This window comes from Acanthaster planci, linkage group LG01 (assembly GCF_054643075.1).
Source record: "Acanthaster planci isolate LZ-2023a linkage group LG01, COTS_SCS, whole genome shotgun sequence".
Classification (NCBI taxonomy): Eukaryota; Metazoa; Echinodermata; class Asteroidea; order Valvatida; family Acanthasteridae; genus Acanthaster; species Acanthaster planci.
In genome coordinates this window covers 15,786,538-15,811,720 of record NC_141777.1, presented here as the reverse complement: position 1 = coordinate 15,811,720, position 25,183 = coordinate 15,786,538, and the positions used below count along the sequence as shown (strand labels likewise).

The following is a 25,183-nucleotide window of genomic DNA, read 5'->3' as shown; positions in this document are numbered from 1 at the left end:
ATTTTGGACACTTCAACAGTGTGTGTTATTATACTTATAATCCTGAAGCAGATTTTGATTTTGATAAAAGACATCAGCTAGTTGGTACCTTCATTTAATAAGAAAATTTCTTTCTCAGAATTATTATCCTTGTAGAAGCTGAATCATAACACCATGGTGTCGGACGTACTCAGAGAAAGTTAAATTTTTGAGTTTCCATTTTTGTATCACAAACTGTGAAATGCTCGGACCTGAAGAAGTAGTTTTCCTGTGTTTAGTTTTAGCAGACCCTTGTTAATAAACTTCAAGGCAAGACACATTTTTATCTTCTTGTGACTTTCAGATAAAGCATTTATTATATTTGTGTCGGACGTACATTTTTTGGTGTCGGACGTACATGTCCAAAATGACTTTTCAGAATAGAAGGTAATCAGTTCAAACCCAAGCTTGTCTCATTTTTCTACCTTCATGAAGGCTTGAGTACATTTTCCAAACCAAAAGAAAATGTCAAGCCATACAAAAATCATCAAAAACAACTAGAAAGGAATTGGATGATGGGGCACTCCATAAAACAGTATGAAGGAAAATATTGTCTAGAAGTATTTATGCAAATTTTGCTCACTTAAACAAGTCATTTGCTGTCAAACATTCAAACTAAAGAAAAAGTTTTCTACAGTTGACAATCATTTAGATAAATAAATCAAATTAAAAGACAATTGTATACATGTACCTGTAAGATCTTTTGGTCTTAGAACATGAAATCAAACATTTCTGTATGACAAATGCTGCGTGTGTACTAAGCTGCAATTGTAAAGATTTCCAGTTCACACTTCACAGGTTCTAGTTCACATGTAAAATCCAAAAAGAAGGTAAATGATATACCCTTTTAGATGATTGCAAAATCATAGGAATGGGCTAGCAGTTAGCCTGAGAAATTATCCTTTTCACTGAAATTTAAGACTAATGGCATAATGCTTTTAAAACTACAGTCTTCCATTGTACATGTATGTTTCATGATAGATACTGTGCATGTATATGCCATGGAAAGCACATACAAGTGGAACACCCCCTTTAATTCCTCAAGCAACACAAAGTGAAACCAATTGATTTTACATGTACCTTGAACAAAGGTATAAAAACACATCTTTGTTAGTCTTTGACAATTCTTCTTTCTTGACATGGATTACATGTACATGTATAAAACACTTAAAACTTTACTTGTCTTCATCAAAGCTCACACTGACATGACTTACTTCTGAATACATGCAAAGCACATGTTTGTCCACACATGACACATGTGGACCTTATTAGGGTGTGTATGTCCAAATAGTCAAATTTATGCAAATTAGTAAAAAACAAAAGCGAAGCCTATTTGGTACTTTTACAAAAGGTTGGGGCCTTATTTCCATGTATGCAAATGAGGTGGTAGTGGTTTCTGTACAGTGTAAAAGCATTGCATTGCCAGCAATGCATGGTTCTGACAGTGTCGGACGTACAGGGTGTCGGACGTACATATCTGATTCCTAAATTTTTGAGTATTTGCAAAGATAATTGGGGGAGCTGATGTCTAGAACGAAGGAACTCATTGTGTTTTGTATTGTAAATTTGGCAATCTTTTGCTAAAGGGTGCACTGAGGGGATGAAAAAATATGTCATTTTGGTGTCGGACGTACGTAAGAAAAGTAAGTGTTATAAAATAAGACATTACATAGAATTTCAAAATGAAAATGAAAATTCATTTCTGTCATTGTTTACTTATTGGGGCATTCTTCAAACTGTAACAAAACTGGAACAAAAAAATTATTATCAGGCTAAAAAACAGAAAATCTTTTACAGGGGAAATATTTTCCCCAATTTCTTAGTATTTAAAACCAATTTTACAGTGTCTTATAAAAGCCAAATTCTTGAATGTTGTTAGAAATGAAGTATGTTTCACGAAAGTATACACCATAAGCTTAAAAATGATAAATTATTTGTCACATTTGGACCAGTTTGAAATTTTGGCCCAGAGGTTGATGTTTCCGTGGAACTGCCCTTCACTAACACAAACATTTATTGACAATGAGGATGGCTCACATTCAACTCCCTAGACCCCAACCATTTCTTCCAATGCCTGGGGACCCAGCCATCCTGTGGACTTGTTGGCAAAATTGCTTGAAAATGTACATCACCATGAGTGGTTTGGACAGTGACACCGTGACATTGGCTCATTGCAAAGCGATTCTGTTGCACTGTCTTCATTTATTTTTATTTTATTTATTTTATATCTTTAGACACATAAATAATAAATAAGGGGCAGTCAAGGTCAAACAAAAGTCTAAAAACTGTCATCAAGAGACTTGTTTGACCATACCCCTGTACAAATAACAACAGCTAGGAATAAATCACAGAGATATCACTTTTCCAGTTTTATCTTGATTGCCCTGCTTTTTTTTAAACAGACCCCCAAAATTCGGTTTTTCCTTTTTCTCCCATCTGGCTCAAAAGAAAAGGCCCGAAAGGAAAACATGAATAGGAATGTGGTGATTTCACCTCTATGAATCCCAGTTCAATGACAGTTTCGCAGGGCATGCACGTGTACAGCTCTTTCCCTGTAGTAGCCTTAGAAACAAGGCTTCCTTGGTCTGTATGATTGTTGAAGTGACCAGAGATCCAGCAGTGCCACACATACCAAGTACTGCGCTGCACAGTGAACTGTCTGAACACTATCTGAATATGTGGTATTTCCTCCCCAAAAGATGCACCTACAAAATATGAAATGAAGACACACAAATAAAGTCTATAAACTCTTATTTTCACCTCACCTTCCTAACATGAGGGCAAATACAGACAAAGTAGACACACGAACTCTACCATTGCTATTTGAGTAAATCATTCATAATGGTCATGAATGGGACACTAATAAGTATCCAATAAAAGTGAGGATTGCCCATTTTTTGATCATTCAAAGCATTTTGGGACATTTTTCAACTGGTCGTTGCTGAGTGTGTTCAACTTACATACCATGCTCTGAACTCATTTTTTTAGTTATCTGGGAAAATTAGTACTGACTGTTTTCAATTCAGCATCAGTTAACAATTGCAAGTAAGGAAGAACTATCCAATAAATATATGCCTGCCATTGAGAGACTAACAGAGGACAGCATATAAGGCAAGTTAAGGTACCAAGACACAAACCAAACTCAAAAGGATTTCAAAAAAGTTTATGCATTGAAGAAGAGTACAAAGATGCACAAAAAGTGACTGTAAGAAAAATTTGTTTCATGGATCACATTAAAAGTTGTTAATTCCCTTCTGGCCAGAGATTCAGAAATTCAGTGTTCGCAACCATTGCACATATCACATATATTTGGTCAAGTAGATTGAGACTTTGGTGAATACTTTATTAATATGCAAAATAATATAGGCCATGACAGTATCAACAATGTGTATTTATTCAACTCATCAAACTCCTTGGGTTTGCTTCTCTAATTTTCTGTAGACAGGTGAGCATGTACTCAACATACTGTGAATACACAGCACAGGTCACAATCAAGGTCCATGGACTGGAACTCAGCAAATATGATCTAATGGCTATTGTTGGGGTAAGTTAGAAAATTGGATTTCTGAGATGAAAACCATCAGTAAAGTAAATCATCACATGCATTCATTGGGATTTAAATTTGTGCAGCGGGTAGCAGTAGTATCAAGAGATAATGTATGGCATCAACTACCTGTTGGGGTATATATTTGTACTTTCTCATAAACTTGAAAGCATAAAAAACACGCATCTTGGGCTTGGCCATACATTTATGGCCGGGGTGATCGAATTCAGAAAATACATTAACAATAGATCGGGCTGCTGTGATCAACAATCAAGCTTCATATGCTGTCAGCGCATAGTGACTGCCATTAGCGGAGGTAAACTGTCATCATTTTGAAACGCTACCATTGTTTGCTGCTGCCAGAGCCTGCAGATAATCAGCAGGGACAAAATCGCTTCAGCACTCCAGCGATGAGCGATACAATACCTCTGAACACTCATAGAATCTGGCGGCAAATAGTAAAGACAACACCACCGTCCAGCAACGCATTGGTCCAATTTCTGGAACAAAGAGGATATTATGCAACACTACACAATGGGGGCTCTTTACTGGGCGGCAGGCATGGCTGCAACACTAACACGTCAATGGAGGTTGCCTGTCAAATTAGACTTGCCACAAGACAGTCATTCGTTTGGGTGTATGCGTCCAGTAAATGAAAAAATGAATTTTTGAAGAGTTTTGAAACTGAAAATCATGAAAATTTGCCCAGCAGTGGGTCATGCATGCCGCTTATAACTTCACCCGGCATTATCAAAGTGGTGAATAAAATTTGAAGAGAGATACGCACAAGGCATCCTTTTTAAAAACACTTACGGTGTCTGTCCTGTAAATGGTGGAAATTTATGATTTTTCTTTTTGCATCAATTTAATTGCCCACAGAAAATGATCTTCAAAGATGTACTTTGTGTTGAGGAGATGAATATGTATCAGTGTAAGGGAAAAACCCATCACAGAAAATAATTGCCAACTGTTGGCCTCAGAAAATGACCGTTTAAAATTTGGTCTCAAATGATATCTCAAAATTCACACTCGGTACCTTTCTCTGTTTTAGTTCTCTTGCCATCTATTAGAGAAATGTTACTGATTTACTATGTTACAAAGAAAAAAGTCACAATTTGGAGGTTATATTTCTTAAAAGATGTAAAAAGTTCTGCCAATTAAAAGTGTAACATAGATGGTAATGGGTATGCCAGCATGATGAAATATGTAATTGTTTCTTTACTCTTATGGGAACTTAATTTTTCAAAGTTGATGATATGCTACAAAGTCCACTTCTGGGAATCCATTGCCCGTTAAACCTAACATTTGCTTATTCCTCTAGCCCACAGCTTTGATTTGATAGTTTTTTATACCACGGTAAATAGATCCCTCAGTACCCAAGCCCTTGCACTTGCATTATAATAATAATATTGTCATTTCTATTGTGCCAAATCCATAAAATGTTTCCAATCCACATTACAACTAATTACATTAAAATTAAACCATAACTTAAATTAAAAATTATAATGCTATACAATTATGAATTAAGATGATACAATATACGATCACAATTTAGTGGACGAAGTAGGGAAATTCAAAACATTAAACATTAAAAATAAACTAAACCAGATACACAATTATGTATAAAATGCCTGCTTAAATAAAAAATGTTCACTTCCTGTTTAAATTCAAATAGTGTTTACTCACATCTAATACTAGGTACGTAGGAAAATGATTCTACCAAAAATAAAATCTCTCTAAAATTTCCATTTTTCCACTGTGATCTGATAAACATTATCACACCCTGCTACAAATACTCTTCACTCTGAGAATGCAAATTACACAACGTGTTTAGGGGGGCCTCCCGTCCCCCACTGGCCCCTGCAACCCCTCCGGTTCCTATGTGCCTGAATGTGATTGGGTAATGGGTTCCAAAGCCGCGAGGACCAGCCACGGCAAATGCCCTTTCACCAAAGTTATTAGAGGTTTTGCAAGATGGAACCTGTAACTTCAGCTGATTTGATGTTCTAAGAGAATATTAGGACTCACAAAACTGAACAAGACTACGACTGTATGATGTTGATGCATTTAAAAACAAACAGAATGTCACCCAGATCCCGCAGAAAGAGAGTTTAGAGTTGCTGCACACAATCGAAAGGAAAAACGAGGGCTAGTCAGTATCGGTTCTTCAAAGATATTATTGTAACATAATAAAAAGTGAGACTATTTACAGTATTTACAAATAAATGAAATTAAAGATCAGCAACTTAACTTGATGTAATTCAACAAATCTTGCAAATCAAAGAGCACAATTAAGCTCAAACTTAAACAGAAATGTAAACCAAATCAACTTAAGGGCTTAAAGACACTTGCAAAGTTAATAAAAAACTATCGGAAGCAAATCAATATCTCACAGAAAACTCACTCCGATCAATTCAAAATAACTCAAACGACAAACAGGTTTCTGAGTTATTACTTCAATCATGTTAAACAACAAGGAAAATCAATATCAAATCAAAATCCATACTCAAAATAACAGAATAATGGCGAGTGGATACAGGAAACTGGAGAGGTGTGCCAATACGACCTTCGGTCGAGAGCCCCAGGCCTGTATCTTGAAATGTACTCAAGGACCAACTTGGCAACTCAGCTCAAATTGGCTCACTACTATTGCAGGTCTGTACCCTCCAAACAGGTCATGTTGGGAACACAACTTGCAAAAAGACTTGGCTTAGAATAAACATCAAATAGTGTCCAAAATACAATATGTCAATAAATGCATGTCATATAAGGGCAGTCAGTTATGAATTTGATAATGACTAGGATAATGAACAAAATCTTAAAAGATTGAACTTACGGTAATTCCAACAAGGTTTTTTTCGGCTCAAGCTTCAGGCGTAGCTGCTGTGAGGACTGGTCAGAGATATTATCACAGGGAAAAAATAACTTGTGGTATGATATAAGTTGGGTATCTCTCACGTCTACCCTCTTACTTGTAACCTGTGGTGGCAGATTTCACACGCCTGTTGGCTACAGTGGTAACATAACCCTACCCAATGCTCCTTGATCTATCTCTGTACCCTCTGCACCTTGTCATACATAGTCTCAGAGTTTCAAAACACCAACTGCCTAAAAAAATGATCCAGGGAGTTTTTCTGGTTCAATGTAATGCTCGACTACCTTACAAAAGAAACATCTAAAAGGAACTACCATGACCAAACAATAAACAAAAACCTGTTTCAGGAATGTGTTATGCAATAGCCAGCTGGGCAGTTTGAAGTACCCAGGGGAAGACTTGGCAGGAATATAAAAACATCAAGAACAAAACAAACTTAGTACCGTTACACAGAAGAATCTTCAACCAGATGCGATTGATATTTAACCAGCAACCAATGTAAATTTTTTGACAATTGGGGTAATGTGACAATGTTTGCATTCTTTACTCTGAACTGTCATTAGTTTTGCACCGAGTTACAGTGTACAACAGACTGTTACAATATATCGATACGACTTGTCAGAAGTGAATGAACCAACATATGAGTGTCCCAGCAAGCAAGATATTTCCAAATACAAAGAATGTTATACACCTGATAAAAGCAAGCATTACAAGTACTATGTACATTCATCTTAAAATTTTAATCGAACCAAAAGCCAAGATTCTTTACACAATACACAGGAGTGATGCGATAATTGCTGACGATTATGTGATCAATCTTGAACTTGGATAATTGTTGCTTCGTACCAATGACCAAAAAGTCAGTCTTTGCATCGTTAATCATCAATTTATCTTTTTAACATCCGGTAACGAACCGCATGTACACAACCACTTATATATGCCTTTAAAGCTGTAGCCTGGTCTGTAGCTGATTGAAGCCTTAATGCTACATACATCTGAGTATCATCAGTGTATGAATGGACTTCTGGTAGGTATGGTTCTATGATTTCAAACAACTTACAAATAATGAAGGTCCAAGACATAAGCCTTGAGGAACACCATTCCGTGAGTTGAAAGTATCAGAGAGCACTCTGTTCACCGATATTTGTTGAGACCTTCCTGATAAATTAGACTGAAATCGACTGAAATCTTGAGCAAGACAAGATTTAGCATGCTATTCTCATAGCATTCGCATGTGTAACTTGGAAAAAAGACACACAATGGGGGAACTCGCGAAAACCAACATGAACCAGGGATCAAAAGGAAGAGTCGCAGGATATTCTCAAAAAAAGAAATGACAAAGGAAGATCAAATTTGATTTCAACAAGCAAAGAACAATAAAAAAATATTTATTTCAATGTGAACAGAGCAAAAATCCAAAACAAACCTCTCGATCAGGACCAGTAATTTTAGCTGTGTTTCTTAAATGTATAGACCAGGAAATATACTCAACTCGTAACCAATTAACTTAAACCAACAATACTGCTTAAACTAAGACAAACGTCAACCAGTACCAACACAGACTTAAATTATTAACCAACACAGACTTAAAATATTGACCAACACCGACTTAAATTATTGACCAACACAGCACTAGTTAAATAGTCGCAAAATTAAAGCAATCAAGCAAGAAACCAAGTTCACAGCAGACCAAAGCTGAAGGCAGAAGTTGCTTAGTAAAAAAAAAAAGAGAGCGGTTAATGTGGATGCTGTGGTCTCTCTTGCTGCCGGTCCGCATCTGATTATATCTAAGGAACTCACATGCATCAGGTCTTGTGCAATAGGCCATGACAGGATATTTACTCTGGGGATTATTTTGGAAAGGGGGGGGGAACCACTCCTAGCAAATTCAGGGCAAGCTAACAAGAAATTCAATGTTAAAAGCAGGGGGACAACTCCTATACACAAGCAGGTAAAGCAAAAACAACTAAGTGAAAAGAGTCCCCTCTACATCTGCTATGAAAAAAGCATTCACAAATGCAGTCAACCTACATGTATATTGTAGCTACTAAAAGTACCTTTGCAAGCTTGGCTTAGAAGTCTAGTACTTCCACCATTGATCATGAGAGTTTCGAGTCTTGAGTTCAAGTTTGGTGTTGGAAATTAAAACTAGAGTACAAAATGTAACTCAACATTTGTACTCCTTTTTTGAGATTGGGATTTATCAGTCATATAAACTAATCTAAGCCTATCCCAAATTTGAAAAAAGACTAAAGAGTACAAATGGCCAGAAGGTCATGGTTACAGGGACACATACATGTATGTCTATTTGTTTGACATGACCCAATAATTCAATTACCTTTTTGGGTCATGATTGCAAAGGACAGCCTACATACATACATGTACATGTAAATCTGAAACTTGAAAAAAATTAAAGGAACCTACCCACTATGCCAGTTGCTGGGGACCAGTACTAATTAACGCTTTAATTGCATATAAAGATACATGTACTACTTCTAAACTGACATACTCTTGAATATATCAGCTGACTTCTGGTGGGGAAATAGTGAGATCTTTGCAGTAACTGAAGTCTATAGGGATAAAAAATCATACGACTGTAAGTCTCTTAGACTAGATGCTCATTTCACATGCAAACTTACTAGATTCTTTCTAGGATTCTGCAGTGAAACAATCTTGCAAACCTGCCATCTACCAACGTGTCGTCCTTGCTTCATGGTGTAACTGCCAACTACCTGAATTCAAATTTCCCACCAACGTACACACAAGTCTTGATCTGCAAGATCAGCAGTTGGTGCAGCTAGAGTCCATGCTGTGAGGCAGTTGAGTGTCCACTGCCTTGAGTCTGGGTAGCATATTCCTAATTATGGGATTTCTTCTGACTTTAATATAAACAAAGCTGTTCTTGAATGCTATGATGGCTTGTGAATGCTATCACTGGAGTGAATGCTATGATGGCGTGTGAATGCTATCACTGGAGTGAATGCTATGCTTGTGAATGCTATCAGGAATGCTATTTGGACTATTGACCATAGCAGTCCATGATTTATTCAATCCTTTGCATGCTATGTGATTGCTATAATAGCAGTTACATGTTGTTGGAATGCCATTGCAATGCTATCGAACTGCTATAATAGCAGTTACATGCTGTTGGAATGCCACTGCAATGCTATCGAACTGCTATAATAGCAGTCCAGTTGAAGGACAATAAACCAAGCAACCATCAGAACAGCTTGTGTCGAGCACACAATATTACAATGTTGAGCAGGTTTGTTGTGGTGGAACCATGCACCATGTGGAAGCACTGCATTGCAGCTGCTGAAGCAGGCCATCTTGTCACCTTTGACAACGCAGATACCTTTGAAAGGCACACAATGGATTAAGTATGTATTTTACTGACATCCAATTTCAATCTAAATGTTTCTGTTCCTTACCTCTACATAGAAGCTGAATTCACCCTTTGAAAATGAGTCTAAGCACTTGGTACACTGGTTGTAGGACACTGCAGGTATCCACAAATGTTTTTCCACTCTCAAAGATAGCAAGATACTACTTTTTTTTTACAATAATTGATAATTTTCATTCACTGCAGGATTTTTCCTGTGTGAATTTCAGTTGAAAAAATAAACGAAACTTTGAGTTATAAATTTTCTGATAAGAATAAACTTGTACAGAACTCACATGAAATTTACATTCACATAGATTTGAAATATATCAGAGGATCCAAATGTCATTCACTTTTTATTAAATGTTCTTTTCAGCAAGGAAATATCACCAATTCATATATAGTACTTGACCAATTTTATCACGATGACATTTTAGAGATAATATGATACAAAAATTAAACAACTTGTCTGCCCCATAGTATATTATTTATTGTGGCTTAAAAAAAATACAATACAGAGCAAGACCATGCACAATGCAGAAAAACCATTAAATGCCTAGTACTGACGATGCTGTATGATTATTTGAAGATATCCACACCCTAATAGCATTGAAATAGTCATTTTTCAATGAATTCCATCCAACTTTTGGACCTTATGTTAACAGAGGAAAATGGATTATTGTGGGGTTTTTATTGGTTGTTTTTGGGAGGGGGGAAGGAAGAGGTTTTGCATCAACCACCCCCACAAGGTTACAAACCTACATGTACCCTGTTATGATTTAGTGTGATTAAATAAGTGTCATACTGAAGAAGAAAATCAACAGTCCCTTCAATAATTTGGTCAAATTTAAAAATATTTAAACTGCTGGCATTTGCTTTCTGGACACACAAGTCTTACATTACAAATAATTTTCTGCCTTGGAGAGGTCTCCCTAAACCATGTTGGATGTTGCCAAGTTTTGGATGGAGCTTTTATTCATAGGTAATGGAACAAAGCTAATCTAGGGACATAGGGAAACCACACACTTTAGGATAAATGGGACATCTGATGCAGGCTCTTTTACCCTCCACTGTTGCAGTCATCAAGTCCACTATGGCCAAGTCTGAGTTCTTCTAGTTTAACTCCTAGTCCACATCTTGGAAAGAGTCCAAGTTCTTTATATATATAACGGTTTTTGCCCTTACCCAACATATATTAATAAGCACTGTATGCTCAGTGCTTGTCCGAGAACTTGCGAAAAAAACCTCACTAGCTTACTCGGGTGGGACTCTAACCCACGACCTCCTGCTTACTAGTGCAGATGTCTTAACCACTCGACCACCGAGCTTGCCGGGGTCGGCTGGCCGGTCCGAGTCAAAAAAAAAAATCTTGAAAAAGTCCAAGTTCTCTAATAAACCATACACTAAATAAGGCACAAATAATGCATTGCACAAGTAAAATGCAGAAAATTGTTCATTTTTTGATCAGCAATTGCAAGTAAAAAGAAAAAAGTACAACCAGCTTAACACTATCACGTGTTATATTTTGAATGTCAGACTCATGAAGCAATATCAGTTCCATGAGTTAGTACTGCTAACATGTTATGAATACTTTGTGTGTTCACAAGTAAGATCTTTAACTTTAGAAATGCAATTAATGGGGCAAGACCTGAACAAATATTTGTTGATTGCACCACGAAGTTACAGTTTTGGTGCAACATTAAATTACGTACCGTCGATAGACTTTGCACACATGATATACAACAGTTCCTCCACAACACAACAGTTCATGATGCAACCGACAAATTTCACACATGAAATGGGGCATGATATCGGCATTCTTAGAAATATTATTTTACTATTTGCAGCCCAAAAATCCCTTAAAGGTTTTGACATAATTGCCATAGAGATTATCAAAGGGGGTTGGGAATTATATTGATATTGGAATTATCTAACCACATGAAATTATAATGTGTGGCTAAAATGTTGATATCATAAGATTTGCCTCTTCATATGAGAATGTTTTATGAGAAAGGGTTCCCCATTATTTGGAAAAAGTGTGAAGTGTGGTAAGTTTTCTCATTTGTTTTCTTACAATGAAAGGGTGCTGAGGGTAATACAAACAGTTATTTTGGGTGGGCTTGTGTCAAATGCGGACTGAGTCCTCGAGTCTGTAGGCCTGAGTCTGAATTTGAGTCCACTAAATTTGGTCCAAGTCCATCAAAAAATGGTCTCAAGTCAGGACTCGGACTTGAGTCCTACATGTACAACACTGCTGTCCTCATTTATAAATACTTTTGTGTTTACTTGCAGTGGTCCTTGGTGATATCTTGGGTTTTCATTGCCAGCTTTGTCATCTGCCATCGACAAAAGAGCAGAGGAGACAAGCACCGTCATCATAAGAGGAAGCTAAACATAGTGGCCCCCATGCCTATTATCCGAGAAGTTGAAGTTTCAGGTACAGACCACCCGTTACTCAGTTCATCAAGATATATTTATGACGGTGCTACTGGCTGCCGTATTCTGATTTAGTATTAATGACAGGGAGTGTATTTTCAGTAATTATTGAAGCCTGTGAGTGCACTGTCAGACTTACAGGGACAGTCCATCGTTTGTCGCTTGTGCATTATGTTCCTTTGAGGCATAAATTACTCAAAATCTAATGAAGGGTGCCTACAAACAAATCTGATGAAGTTTCAGCTCAGTTAATACTGTACAGCCATTTGCAAAAGTTTAAGACCAACTTAAATTTTGTTGGTATTTCTGTCACTTGGCCTGCATTACACTGAACGATTACTGAACATGATTTTACAGTGGTGCATAACATCAGTGTAGTGCTATATACCCATTTGAATGAAATTTTTTGCAAAGGCAGGTCTTGTATGACATGATTTTGTCTGCAAGGCAGCATGAGCAAAAAAAACCGCCAGTCTAAGCAATCAGAAATAAGGGAGGGCACACTGCATATTAGACTGTTAACATGTCAAATCATGTAGTCAAGGTACCAAGGTTACCACCACCAAGCGTCTTAAAGTCTCGTAGTAATGGGTGCACATTGCATGTATCAAAATATACTGATATCTATTGTATGTTGAAATTGTGATGCATATTGTGGCGAATGCAACTGACTCCTCTTGTGGTGGACCCAGTAACCGGCCGGATCAGGGATGGAATTGACCTGGCCCAACCCCACAAATATATTTATTAACCTTGAGCAAGGATGAGCGGCTACCCTGACACAAGGGGGGATATCAGTTAACGAACGGCGGACTAAGCCTAGGAGCAGTTCGTTGGGTGGAAGTTTACCACCAATTAGGAAAGACTGGATTTATCTGGTAATACAGTAATGAAACACAGGGAAACCTAAATAAACCTCACAGTGACACAGGATTTCCAAGGACAATAATCAAGTATTTGATTTATTGCAATAAAACTCAATAAGGTATATACATCACAAAAGGTTTATGTACACAATACACCTCACAAGGCAATACAATATGCCTCACATGGTTAACTAACCACCCGACTAACTTAAACACAGCTAGTCTACAACCCAAGGGTTACCTCACTAAATAGTGATAGCCCTCACACAAATAACACAGAGTGTCATGCAAAACAGGGTCGATCTAACGAAAGGGAAATTACCCTCACAGCGATCTGAGTACATCAAGTAAACCTCAAGGCTAGCTAGCACAATGACAAGATTGCCTTCCAGCCGTCACCCCACTATCAGTGCTTACAGACGACAAGCAATCCAACAGCAAAGACCACTAGCTCCCAGCCTAGGTTCATGACACTCAGCTCTATCACTAAAGTAATCTAGACCCAATACGGTTCGCTACTACACCTACCAGTTACAGTCACTACATGCAGCGCCCCTGGTGCAGCGTCCACGCTATACCTCGCACAGTCACAGCACAGAACGGTAGACAGCGTCCTCCACGATCCTGCTGATTGTGCGGGCTCTAAGTACACCGCAAGCGCCCAGACCTAGTGCTCTACGCAACACTGATTGGTCAACGCAATGCTTAATAATTCATGACTTAGACTGGCATTCATGCCTACCCCTGTTTCGTCACACAGGCCCCAGCTAAGCTTGGTCCGTCCCGGGCCAAATGACTTAATCTAAAACTATAAGAAACAGGGCTCTATTATTCAATTACAACAACATGAGGTCTACCTAAACCCCAAGATCAATAAACCTTATACAGTTATAACCCCTGTCGTGAGGTCCATAAACCTCACACCAGTTATAAATACAGATATACATTACGTACACAATGTGGAAATCACTCACTTTATACAAAACAAACCTGAGGTTTACCTAATAAACCTCGTTACAATTAGGATAATTTATTCACAAGTGTACTCTCCATTAAGTTCACAATATACCTCAAAATTCTCCTGCTATTTACACAATTAAAACGTCCTTGTTTTTTTCTGACATAAAAATAAACTTCAACTAGTAGCAAAACCTTTAGTGATCCTCAACACTTCAAACTTCAAAATACACTGAAGAAATAAGTTAACTTTAACCTGTAACACAAGCAAAACATATTTACAAAGTGCTTTTCCTTGCTAGTCGTAAAAAAAGGTAGAAGCAAAAACAAAAACTAAGTGCTGTCTTCTGCAACTGTGAGATACTCATTAGCATCGACAGGTCTCAGGTATGCCTGATGGTGGACTTCTTCTCGAATCAGCCTGCCATCGAGGAAGGTTTTGCGGAAGATCTTCTCTTCTATGGTTGCAACCTTCATCCTCTTCGCTGGTTTCCCTTCCTCGTCTCTGTCAGTCTTCTCCTCCTCATGCTCTGGGCTGGCTTCTGTACCTGAGCTCATGGACATCATTGACTTGGGTGACTCGGGAGTCTGACGCTCCTTCCTCATCAGTTCCAGAATAGAGCAAGGCTTACCCCCATGGCGAAAGATTGGTACACTATGATGAACCTGTGGCTGGTCAGACGCTGTCGAGTGCTCAGCTTCTATGTTCTTGGCTGGACTCTCTTGCTCGTTGGACTTCCCTGTTGGGCAGTGGACCAGAGGTGATATGGGGGTTGGGGAGAGTGAAATCACAGCTTCTCTTGTGGGACTTCCACCTGTTTCTTCGAAGGCAGCTGTCTTTGTCGGCTCTTGGCTTGTCCCTTGGCCGGAACTTTTCCCTGGGGAACCTGCAGCCTGAGGTCTCTTCCTCACTAGGTCGAGAATGGAACGGGGCCTCCCAGTCAAGCGAATGATCGGGGATATTGATGAACGGCTTACATGAGACAGGTTGCTCACCGTTGAGTGAGAGGCCTTTTCGTCTTCAGCTGGGCCCTTCCCAGCTGATGAGGTCTCACCTATACCTAGAGCATCCTGATCAACCCCATCTCGGGGAGCCACCCTCTCAGTCGGTGCAGCCAAACCTACCGCCCCCTCGTTGACCATTCTTCCCACCAACGATCTTGGACTACTGGAACAGGGCATCGTAATACCCCCGTCTTGTCGATCCTCTGTCATTTGTACACTGCTGCACTCATCGAGATATTCTGGATGGCAAGAATGATAGTGCTGTCTGAGGTTGTCCCTGCTTTTGTCCCTGTAGCTACACCGCTTACAACACAGGCACAAGGGCGGCCCATGGACTAGCCGAAGGTGACGCCATAACCCTTGTTTGGTTGTGAAGGTCACCTCACATTGGTAGCACTCAATAGCCATCTTCTCAAATGCAGCTGCAATAAACCAAACCCAAGAAACAAAACCACATTTTAGTTTAATAACAATCCAATCAATGTAATTCCTCAAACTACCCTCGGGTTATAGGCCATCTCTCCCCCTGGGGAACTTTTAACACAATTTATAGTTTCCCCAAATCCTCCCTATATCGTGCCGGGAGCCGGTGTTCCCTCTGAGGGTACCTTCTGGGAGCTTCTGTCGGGCCATTCCCCTCGTCCTTGTATCCTGAAGGACCAACCGTTTGAGCCTCAGGAGGCTCCTCACTTCTTCCATGAACCTTACTCACTCCATCATGTACAAGCTCTACGCCAATAGATTGGGGACCCCTTGCTATTTCCTGCATCAAGGGTTCCTCAATCACCTTCGGCTCATATCACCATGGTTTTAGGGTCTGGCCAGTGTATGGTTTGAGCCTGTCTCCATGAACTACAAAAGCCTTACTTTCAGGCTTTCGTTGAATCCTGTAAGTTACATCAGAGAGTTTCTTGACCACCAGAAATGGTCCATCCCAGCGAAGTTCTAACTTCGGGGACCTCCCTTTCTTCTTGGACTTATTGAAAAGCCAGACGAACTGACCTTCCACCAGCCCTCCTCCATGCACCTTGCGGTCGTAGTTCTGCTTTTGATGCCTGGCACTTTGTTTGAGGCACTCTCTAGCTCTGCTATGAGCATCCTGCAGATTCTGCCTCAACCCTCGTGCAAAATCTGTTTTTACCGGGTCCTCCACGGTAGGACCCTCAATTACCAAGTCCACTGGCAACCTGGTCTCCCTCCCTAGCATCATCATATTCGGAGACTCACCAGTCGACTCTTGGGGAGTGCACCGATATGCAAAGCATGCATATGGCAGACACTCATCCCAGTCACGCTGTTTCCTCTTTGGTTCAATCATCACAGCAACCATGTTGATCAAAGTCTTCTTGAATCGCTCAACCAGTCCATCGGACTTTGGGTTGTATGCTGTAGTTCGAGTTTTGGATATGCCAAAAACCAAACACATCTCAGCAAAGACAGCTGACTCAAAGTTTGTCCCTTGGTCTGAGTGCAGTTCCAAAGGAATCCCAAACCTACAGACAAACTTGGTGACAAATTTATTTGCCACGGTTTCAGCCCTGGCATCGGGGAGGGGATATGCCTCCATCCACTTGGAGCAGTAATCCCCGACCACCATGATCCAAGAATTGCCACTGTCACTCAGGGGCAGTGGCCCCAGCAAGTCCACAGCCACTCTTTCCATGGGCTCGCCAACCACGTACTGTTCTAAGGGGGAAACCCTCCTCTTTACAGGAGACTTCCTCCTTCCACAAAGTTTGCACTGTCTTATGAAAGACCTCACGTCAGCGGTCATTCCCGGCCAGTAATACCGCATTTTTACCTTGGCCAGTGTCTTTGTGACACCCAAGTGACCGCTCGTCCGACCACCATGAAGCTCACGAAGGACCTCTTCTTGAAGCTTCCTCGGAAGTACCAGTCGCCACGTAACTGACTTCCCATTGTCGGACTCCCACCTTCTGCAAAGCACCCCATTGCGCATTTGCAACTGGTCCCAGAGGGACCATAGCGTTTTGTGGGCAGCCGAGGTGCCTGAAACAGTTTCCCAAAGAGGTCTACTGCTCAGCTCCTCCTTTGATTTAACAATCCAACTCATGCTGGGATCCTCCAGCTGTGCTTGCCCAACAGCATCCCTTGGCATACAAGGTTGGGCAAAAATACTCCTCACCTCAACCTTTGAAACTCCTGGATCAGCAACAACTTCTCCCTGACCCACAAAAATACCAGGAGGTTCAGCACCCTCAAACTCATCAGGTACCGGAGGTACCTCCACTGCCTCCTCATCATCATCATGCCGACTGCACTGCTTACAGATCTTCCTGGACAGCCCATCGGCATTCCCATGCTTTCGTCCAGGTCAGTGTTGAATGGTCAAATCATACTCACTGATGACTTCAAGCCATCTAGCATGCTGGCCCTCGGGGCTCTTAAAATTAAGCAACCACCGGAGGGCAGCATGGTCAGTGCAAAGGACAATCTTCCAACCATATAGGTACTGCCTGAACTGCCTGAATAGACCACTACCGCCAACAACACCCGCCGCGTAACACAGTAGTTCTTTTCAGCCCTACTCAATTTGCGGCTGGCATAGGCGATGACTTTCTCTTCGCCTCCGTCGACCTGGGACAAAACTGCCTCTATTCCAACTCCACTAGCATCAGTGTCTAGGATGTAGTCACTGTCTGGCACAGGGTAAGCCAAAACAGGAGCTGCCTGCAACTTCTGTTTAAGCTCCTCAAATGCTTCTTGACAAGCCTCGGTCCAGACAAATTCTCTTGACTTTTCAGTCAAAGTATGCAATGGTGAGGCCACCTCAGCAAACCCACGGATAAACCGCCTATAGTAGGAAGCGAGGCCAACAAAGCTTCGCACTTCCTTCACACACTTAGGTGTCGGCCACCCATCCACGGCTCGCACTTTTTCGGGGTCCGTAGCTACACCCTTGGACGACACAATATGTCCCGAGTAGTTAACCTGCTTCTGGGACAAGAAGCACTTACTTGGCTTCAATTTCAACCCAACTTCTCTCAACCTGGAGAGAACGACTCTCAGTTGCTCGATCTCCTCCTTGACCGTTTTGCCAAATACAATGACATCATCTAGGTATATCAACAGGGTGTCCCACTGAAGGCCTGCCATTACTTTGTCCATCAGCCTCTCAAATGTGGCTGGGGCATTGCAGAGGCCGAAAGGCATGCATCTCCACTGATACAAGCCATTTCGGACCACAAAAGCTGATTTCCTACCGGCATCCTCGTCCATGGCCACCTGCCAATATCCCGAAGCTAAGTCTAATGTCGAAAACCACTCGGCACCCGCAAGAGCATCGAGTGTCTCGTCAATCCGAGGCACAGGGTAAGCATCTTTGATGGTCACCCTGTTTAAGCCTCGATAATCAATACAAAGTCGACGTGACCCGTCCTTTTTCCGGACTAACACCACATTAGCAGCCCCGGGGCTGTCAGACTGTTCAATAATCCTCCTCTTCTGCAAGTCCTCTACTTGCTTCATAATCTCCCGCTGATTGCACAGAGGGTGGTGCCTTGGCCTCTCTTTGATTGGCCGGGCATCACCAGTATTAATCTGGTGTCTCACCACCTCTGTTCGCCCTATATCATGCTTGCCCGAAGAAAAGACATCTTGAAATTCAACCAGGCAAGACTTCACCTCAGCATGATAATCCTCACCAAGGTTGACCTTACTACGGTCAAACAAATCATGCAGGTGACTCGGGAGGTCTCCTCTAACCTCGCCTGTACATTTCCGTCTAGCAACAGCAACCGAATCAACCTCCACTGCTGCAATCGTGCCAACGGCTGACCCCTTCCGCACAACCCATTTCTCCTTGTTTGGATTTAAAATCCGCAGAGGAAGAACCTCTGCCCTCGACTGGACCAGTGTTCTGGCTAGCATTAGGCCTCGCTCAGCCAATTCACCTCCACTTCCCACAGGCTCGATGATTGCTGGCTGATCATCTGCCTATAGTGGCTACCTCGCCAGGCACAACAGCCTCATGACCTGCAGGAATTTCCATGGTTTCAGCCACGAGCACCCTTCCAATGAATGGCTCTCTGGTACTGCTTGTACATTTCAGCTGCTCACCATTCAGCCTCAATTCGAGACTTTGGAAATCTAAATTTCCGCCAGTGGGCAACAAGAAATCCATGCCCAATATACCGTCATATTTGACATCGGCAAATATTGCTCGCACTGGGAAAAGTTGTTCTTCCCAATTGTACATCAACCCAGGCAACGCCCATCACTGACAGTTGACTGCCATCGACCTGTTGAATGTTGGTGCTGTCCATGTCTAGCACAGGCCTCCGTTCTTTGGCCATTTCCTGGTAGACTCGACTACTGACCAATGTGTCTGTAGACCCTGAGTCCACCAGGAACCTACAGCTTGTTCCCCTTACAACACCATTAATGAACAACCCATATCTGGGCCAAACACCCAACTTAGGCTGAGTGCCTATAGGCTCTCTGCCTTCTGATTTCCGCCTCTTCCTGCCTTGATTGGGCCCTCTGGAACATCCAGCCTGCCCGCGGGCCCACCGGTCGGCTGGCTGACGTTTCCCTGCTCACTTCTCTGCTTGTAAGGCTTACTGCACTCACGAGCGAAATGACCAGCATCCCCACACTTAAAACAATTCAACTCACTAGGCTTCTTCCTCCCAGGCTTTGGTGACTGCCTTGGAGGGGACCTCGCCTGTCCACTTGGGCTTAGACCTTGTTTGCTGAGTCCTGTCAGCAAGTCAACCATCTGGTCTAATCTCTTTGACTGATGGCCAGCACTTTCCTCGAGTTTCTGAAGACGTCGCTCAGTGTCAGAGTTGATAGCCCTTGCAAATTTTGCGGGCTTTCCCTCTTTTCGAAGTTCTCGGTCTCAAGAGCGGCCTGTATCGCTTCGTCCAATGTTTTGGGACGAACACGATGAACGCCTTCCCTCACAACCTGACTACTAATTGCATCGACAAAATGATTTTTACCAAGGCGCTCTCGGGCCTCTTCAGGAATTTCAGGGTAAGCCTTCACCGTGAGATCACGGACTGCTTGGCCCAACTCCTGTAGAGTCTCTTTGGGCCCCTGTCTTCTGTGTCTCAATTCCACCAAATAGTTTTCGGCCTGTCGACCAGGGCCGAATCTTCTCTCCAACACCTTAACTAGTTCACTGTAGGTGAACTTCTTTGAACCATTGCCCAGACTTCGTAGGGCATCACCCTGAAGGCTGGCAGCCAGAAATTATTCTGTCTGTTCCTCACTCCACATATTTACCTTGCGGCATGCCTCAAAATGTTGGTAATAATCGTTCCACAGAACTTTACTATTGTATCGGTCGGGGGTAATTGTAGGCCTGTGAGGCTTACTCTGAGGTTTACTAGGAACCCCACCACCGACTAACCTAGACTCCCTTTTAAGGGACCAGGGCCCCTCCCTAGGTGAGTCAACCTCACCAACAACTTTGTTGGATTCCCCCACAGTTGGGCGAGTTACAAAACTCAACAACTCACTGTGTAACTCTCGCTCCTTTTCGGCGCAATCAACCTCACGGTTCAAAAAAGGATTGGTGCTAGGACTACACATGGGAATAGGCCTCACAGGCGTACTCTCAGCTTGCCTCGGCACTTCCCTTGGAACCAATTCCGGCAATGTACAAACACAGGAACGCTGTCGTGCCTTCAATGAGGCATACCCTGAGGTATCCTCAGGCAACCTCCAGTCGACTTCCGAGTCGACCTTTATACGAGGCATATCCCTTCCCTTAGGTGTATGTGCCTCACTCACAATCTCAGGCTGTGAACCTTTTTTAACAGCCTCTAGCTCAGCGGAAAGACAATCCCGCTCCCACTTGAGCCACTGAACCTCCATTCTTGAACGGTTCAGGTCATCCAGGACAGAACCCTTTTCAGCCCCCATCGAGCCAACAACACTGTCCTTAACCTCGCTCATACTGGAGTTCCCTCCTGAGCAGGAATCCAGTCTCAATTAGACTCTCTAGACTCGGCCACTGGCCACCTGGCAATATTGGTAGCTCACAGGCAAATTCAGGCTGCGGGACAAACAGTCCCAAGCCTCTGGAATTTACCAACCCTTGTGTACCTACTACCACCTGGTGAATTCTCAACAGGATTGGCAGTTGCTGTCCTGCAGTACGTCGCAAGGATCGCAACTCTGCTCGAATCCTAAACAGAATCCCCACCAATGTCACTAACCCAACAAGGAACACGACGTACAGGGCAGTAACTACCCAGGTAAGCATAACCCGCCTACCTCGTTACAATTACCCTCACGGTGCACCTCAATGAGGTTTACTGACAAAATTTTCCAAAAGAAATTCCCTTATGCTATTGATCTCTACAACCAGATAAAATCACAATTCAATCCTAAAAATCCCACTTCTGACACCATTTGTGGCGATTGCAACTGACACCTCTTGTGGTGGACCTAGTAACCGGCCGGATCAGGGATGGAATTGACCTGGCCCAACCCCACAAATATATTTATTAACCTTGAGCAAGGATGAGCGGCTACCCTGACACAAGGGGGGATATCAGTTAACGAACGGCGGACTAAGCCTAGGAGCAGTTTGTTGGGTGGAAGTTTACCACCAATTAGGAAAGACTAGATTTATCTGGTAATACAGTAATGAAACACAGGGAAACCTAAATAAACCTCACATTGACACAGGATTTCCAAGGACAATAATCAAGTATTTGATTTATTGCAATAAAACTCAATAAGGTATATAAATCACAAAAGGTTTATGTACACAATACACCTCACAAGGCAATACAATATGCCTCACGTGGTTAACTAACCACCCGACTAACTTAAACACAGCTAGTCTACAACCCAAGGGTTACCTCACTAAATAGTGATAGCCCTCACACAAATAACACAGAGTGTCATGCAAAACAGGGTCGATCTAACGAAAGGGAAATTACCCTCACAGCGATCCGAGTACATCAAGTAAACCTCAAGGCTAGCTAGCACAATGACAAGATTGCCTTCCAGCCGTCACCCCACTATCAGTGCTTACAGACGACAAGCAATCCAACAGCAAAGACCACTAGCTCCCAGCCTAGGTTCACGACACTCAGCTCTATCACTAAAGTAATCTAGACCCAATGCGGTTCGCTACTACACCTACCAGTTATAGTCACTACACGCAGCGCCCCTGGTGCAGCGTCCACGCTATACCTCGCACAGTCACAGCACAGAACGGTAGACAGCGTCCTCCACGATCCTGCCACTCTGCGACCCAGCAGCAAAACTCACTAACTGATTGTGCGCGCTCTAAGCACGCCACAAGCACCCAGACCTAGTGCTCTACGCAACACTGATTGGTCAACGCAATGCTTAATAATTCATGACTTAGACTGGCATTCATGCCTACCCCTGTTTCGTCACAATATGTCACCTAAATATTGATTTGTGGGGTCTTTTGCCTGGGCATGCCATGAAAGGGAAAAGTTTTTATTTCATTGTTCTTACTGGTTTATTTCCATCTCATCTTGTAGCTGACTAAATTGCACCGTGAATTAACAATTGAAGGCATACATATTGAAGTAAATGAAATGAAAAAAAAAGAACTAAGCTACATAGGAAAAGAGTCAGCCAAAAAAACTTACACTAGAAATTTCACTCCCACCGATTTAGTATGGTACTAGACTGTTATAGAATCTGGCAAGATCTCCAGTAAGGGACATATTGTGACTCCTTTTGCCTTCAAACTGCATGGCATATTAAAATAACTGAACATTTGACAATTGAAAACACACACACATTAATTATATAAATTTAAGCAAACATGAATTGATTTTATACTGTTGTTGTTAGCATCCTCCAGTCACAAATGATTATGGAGTCGCACTTTGAGAGGATGAGGCAGAACATCTTCTTGTGTGGCTGAAGAGTCCGATCTTGGATCTGCATCTTCTGTTGTAGTACTAGCAGACAAAGGCTGCCGGCTGCTGTGCATGTGGGTCCTGTTTCTTAGCTGCTCTTCTAACTCTGCCTGCATCGTAGGCATCACAAATTACTTTCTGGTAACCTTCCAGGCTCTGGTGGACAAGTTGTTACCATGTAGTTCTGTTTCCAATGAAGTCCTCCCATGACTTGGTGTTGATGTTGCAGTCTTCCATATCTCGTTTGCACACACCTCTGAAGCGTAAGTACGGACGACCTCTGCTTTGGACTCAAATAATAAGCTCACCACACAGAAGGTCCTTAGGGATATGGCCGTCCTCCATCCTGTCGGTGTGGCCCAATCAGCAAAGGTGGTGTTGACGCAAGATTGTGTACATTGATGGTATGCCAGCTCTAAGGAAAACTTCATTGTTCGTCACTTTGTCCTGCCAAGTAATGCATAGAATTCTATGAAGACACCTTAGATGGAAGGTTTGGAGCATGCACCCGTTCTCGTATTGAATACGTAGTCCATGATTTGCAGCCATACAGTAAGTTACTGATGACACAAGCTTGGTAAACAATTATTTTGGTAAGGACTGTCTAATGTTTATTTTCCCACTCTCTTGGTAAGTTTGGAAAGCATTGTAAATGCCATACCATATGCTTAAGTTGGCTCCACATCCAACGAAAGAGAGTCAGTAATGGTAGAGCCTAAGTACCGGAACTGGCGAACTGCTTCCAAGGTCTGCTCGTTTGAGTTTGGCAGTAGGTGGTTTTGGAGTGGCTTGTCCCATAACCTGTGTCTTCTTCAAGCTGATTGTGAGACCAAAGTAATCACAAGAGGTGAAGAAACTGTCCAGGAGGCTTTGGAACCCATCTTCTGAGTGGGACACAAAAGCTGCATCGTCAGCAAACAGCATGTCTTCACTGACCTGATCCTCACTGACCTGACCTGAAGAGGTGGCCATCAAGTCATGAGTACAGATAGAAACCATCTGTTGATGACTTGAAAGCATGCTTCAGGAACAAGGCAAAGAAGATGCCAAAGAGGGTGAGAGCCAGCATGCATCCTTGTTTGACCCCACTATTTAACCGCAAACTTATCATGAGATTTGTCACCCCCAAACTGCACAGTACACATCATACAATTGTGGAATGATCTCACTAGGCTAAGGAGTTTAGGTGGACAGCCAATGAGAGGGAGTAACTTGAAAAGTCAATTTCTATTCAATAAGTTGAAGGGGAAATCTATGAAGGCCAGATAGAGTGGCTGGTTCTTTTCCCTGCACTTTTCCTGTAGCTGTCGGACTGAGAATATCATGTCTATAGTTGACCAGTGGGAGCAGAAGCTGCACTGGGACTTGGGGTAGATTCTGTCTGCAAGTACATGTAGATGCAACCTGTGCAACACCATATGAGCAAACAGCTTACCCACAATACTGAGCAAGGAGATGGCATGATAGTTATTGCAATCGCGCGCTGCAGTCCCCCTTGCTCTTGTAGAGAGTAACAATGTTGGCATCCCTCATATTTTCAGGTATGGAACCTTCATTCCAGCACTGGATTAGAAGTTGGTGTGGTGGCAGCAACATAATTGCTTTTCCACTTTTAATGATTTCCACTGCAATGCTGTCCTTCCCTGGGCTTTCCCTGAAGGGAACCTATCGATAGCCTTGGAGAGTTTATTGATGGGAGGTGGATCATCCAGTTCTGGCATCTGGGGAAGATGGTCAATGGCATCTAGGGCAGACTGACGAACAAGGTTTTCTTTTGAGTATAGTTCAGAGTAGTGTTCAACCCATCTATCCAACTGTTTGCCCATATCACTGATCGTCTTGCCAGTCTTGGACTTCAGGGGAGCAGTTTTCATCATGCTGGAACCAGTTGCTTTCTCGATGCCTTCAAACATACCCTTAATGTTTCCAGTGCCAGCAGCCTGTTGAATGCTGCTGCGTAAGTTGGACCAGTAGTCATTAATAGAAGTCCTGACTGCTTTCTGGACATTGGTTCATAAAGGCCTTAAGGCTTGAAGTGAATTAACAGATGGGGCATCCTTATATGCTTGCAGAGCTGAATGCTTCAATGCAATAGCAGGGTTGATTCGTGCAGAGTTAACCTGATACCAATCATTCCCCTGTGGCACCTTAAGGCCATCCCACTGTTTGGATGCAAAAGGCTTGTAATCACTCTTGAAGATGGAAGAGAACAGT

The 25,183-nt window shown here is 42.1% G+C and overlaps 1 protein-coding gene and 1 long non-coding RNA gene across 5 annotated transcripts in view; one reads left to right on the top strand and one right to left on the bottom strand.

Annotated features, from left to right (window-relative positions):
• Nucleotides 1-25,183, top strand: part of LOC110988542 (cation channel sperm-associated auxiliary subunit gamma-like) — a 70,171-nt gene that overhangs the window by 30,688 nt on the left and 14,300 nt on the right. For all 4 annotated transcript variants that reach the window (XM_022252167.2, XM_022252166.2, XM_022252169.2 and 1 more), the window contains exons 10-11: nucleotides 3,460-3,562; nucleotides 12,112-12,256. In XM_022252167.2, the coding sequence (XP_022107859.2) occupies nucleotides 3,460-3,562; nucleotides 12,112-12,256 (248 nt within the window). The remainder of the gene's footprint in view (nucleotides 1-3,459; nucleotides 3,563-12,111; nucleotides 12,257-25,183) is intronic.
• Nucleotides 312-9,426, bottom strand: LOC147800468 (uncharacterized). Its single transcript, XR_015424753.1, has 3 exons — nucleotides 9,077-9,426; nucleotides 3,907-4,062; nucleotides 312-2,723 (listed from the first exon to the last, which is right to left on the bottom strand). It is a non-coding gene; the product is annotated as an uncharacterized LOC147800468 (long non-coding RNA).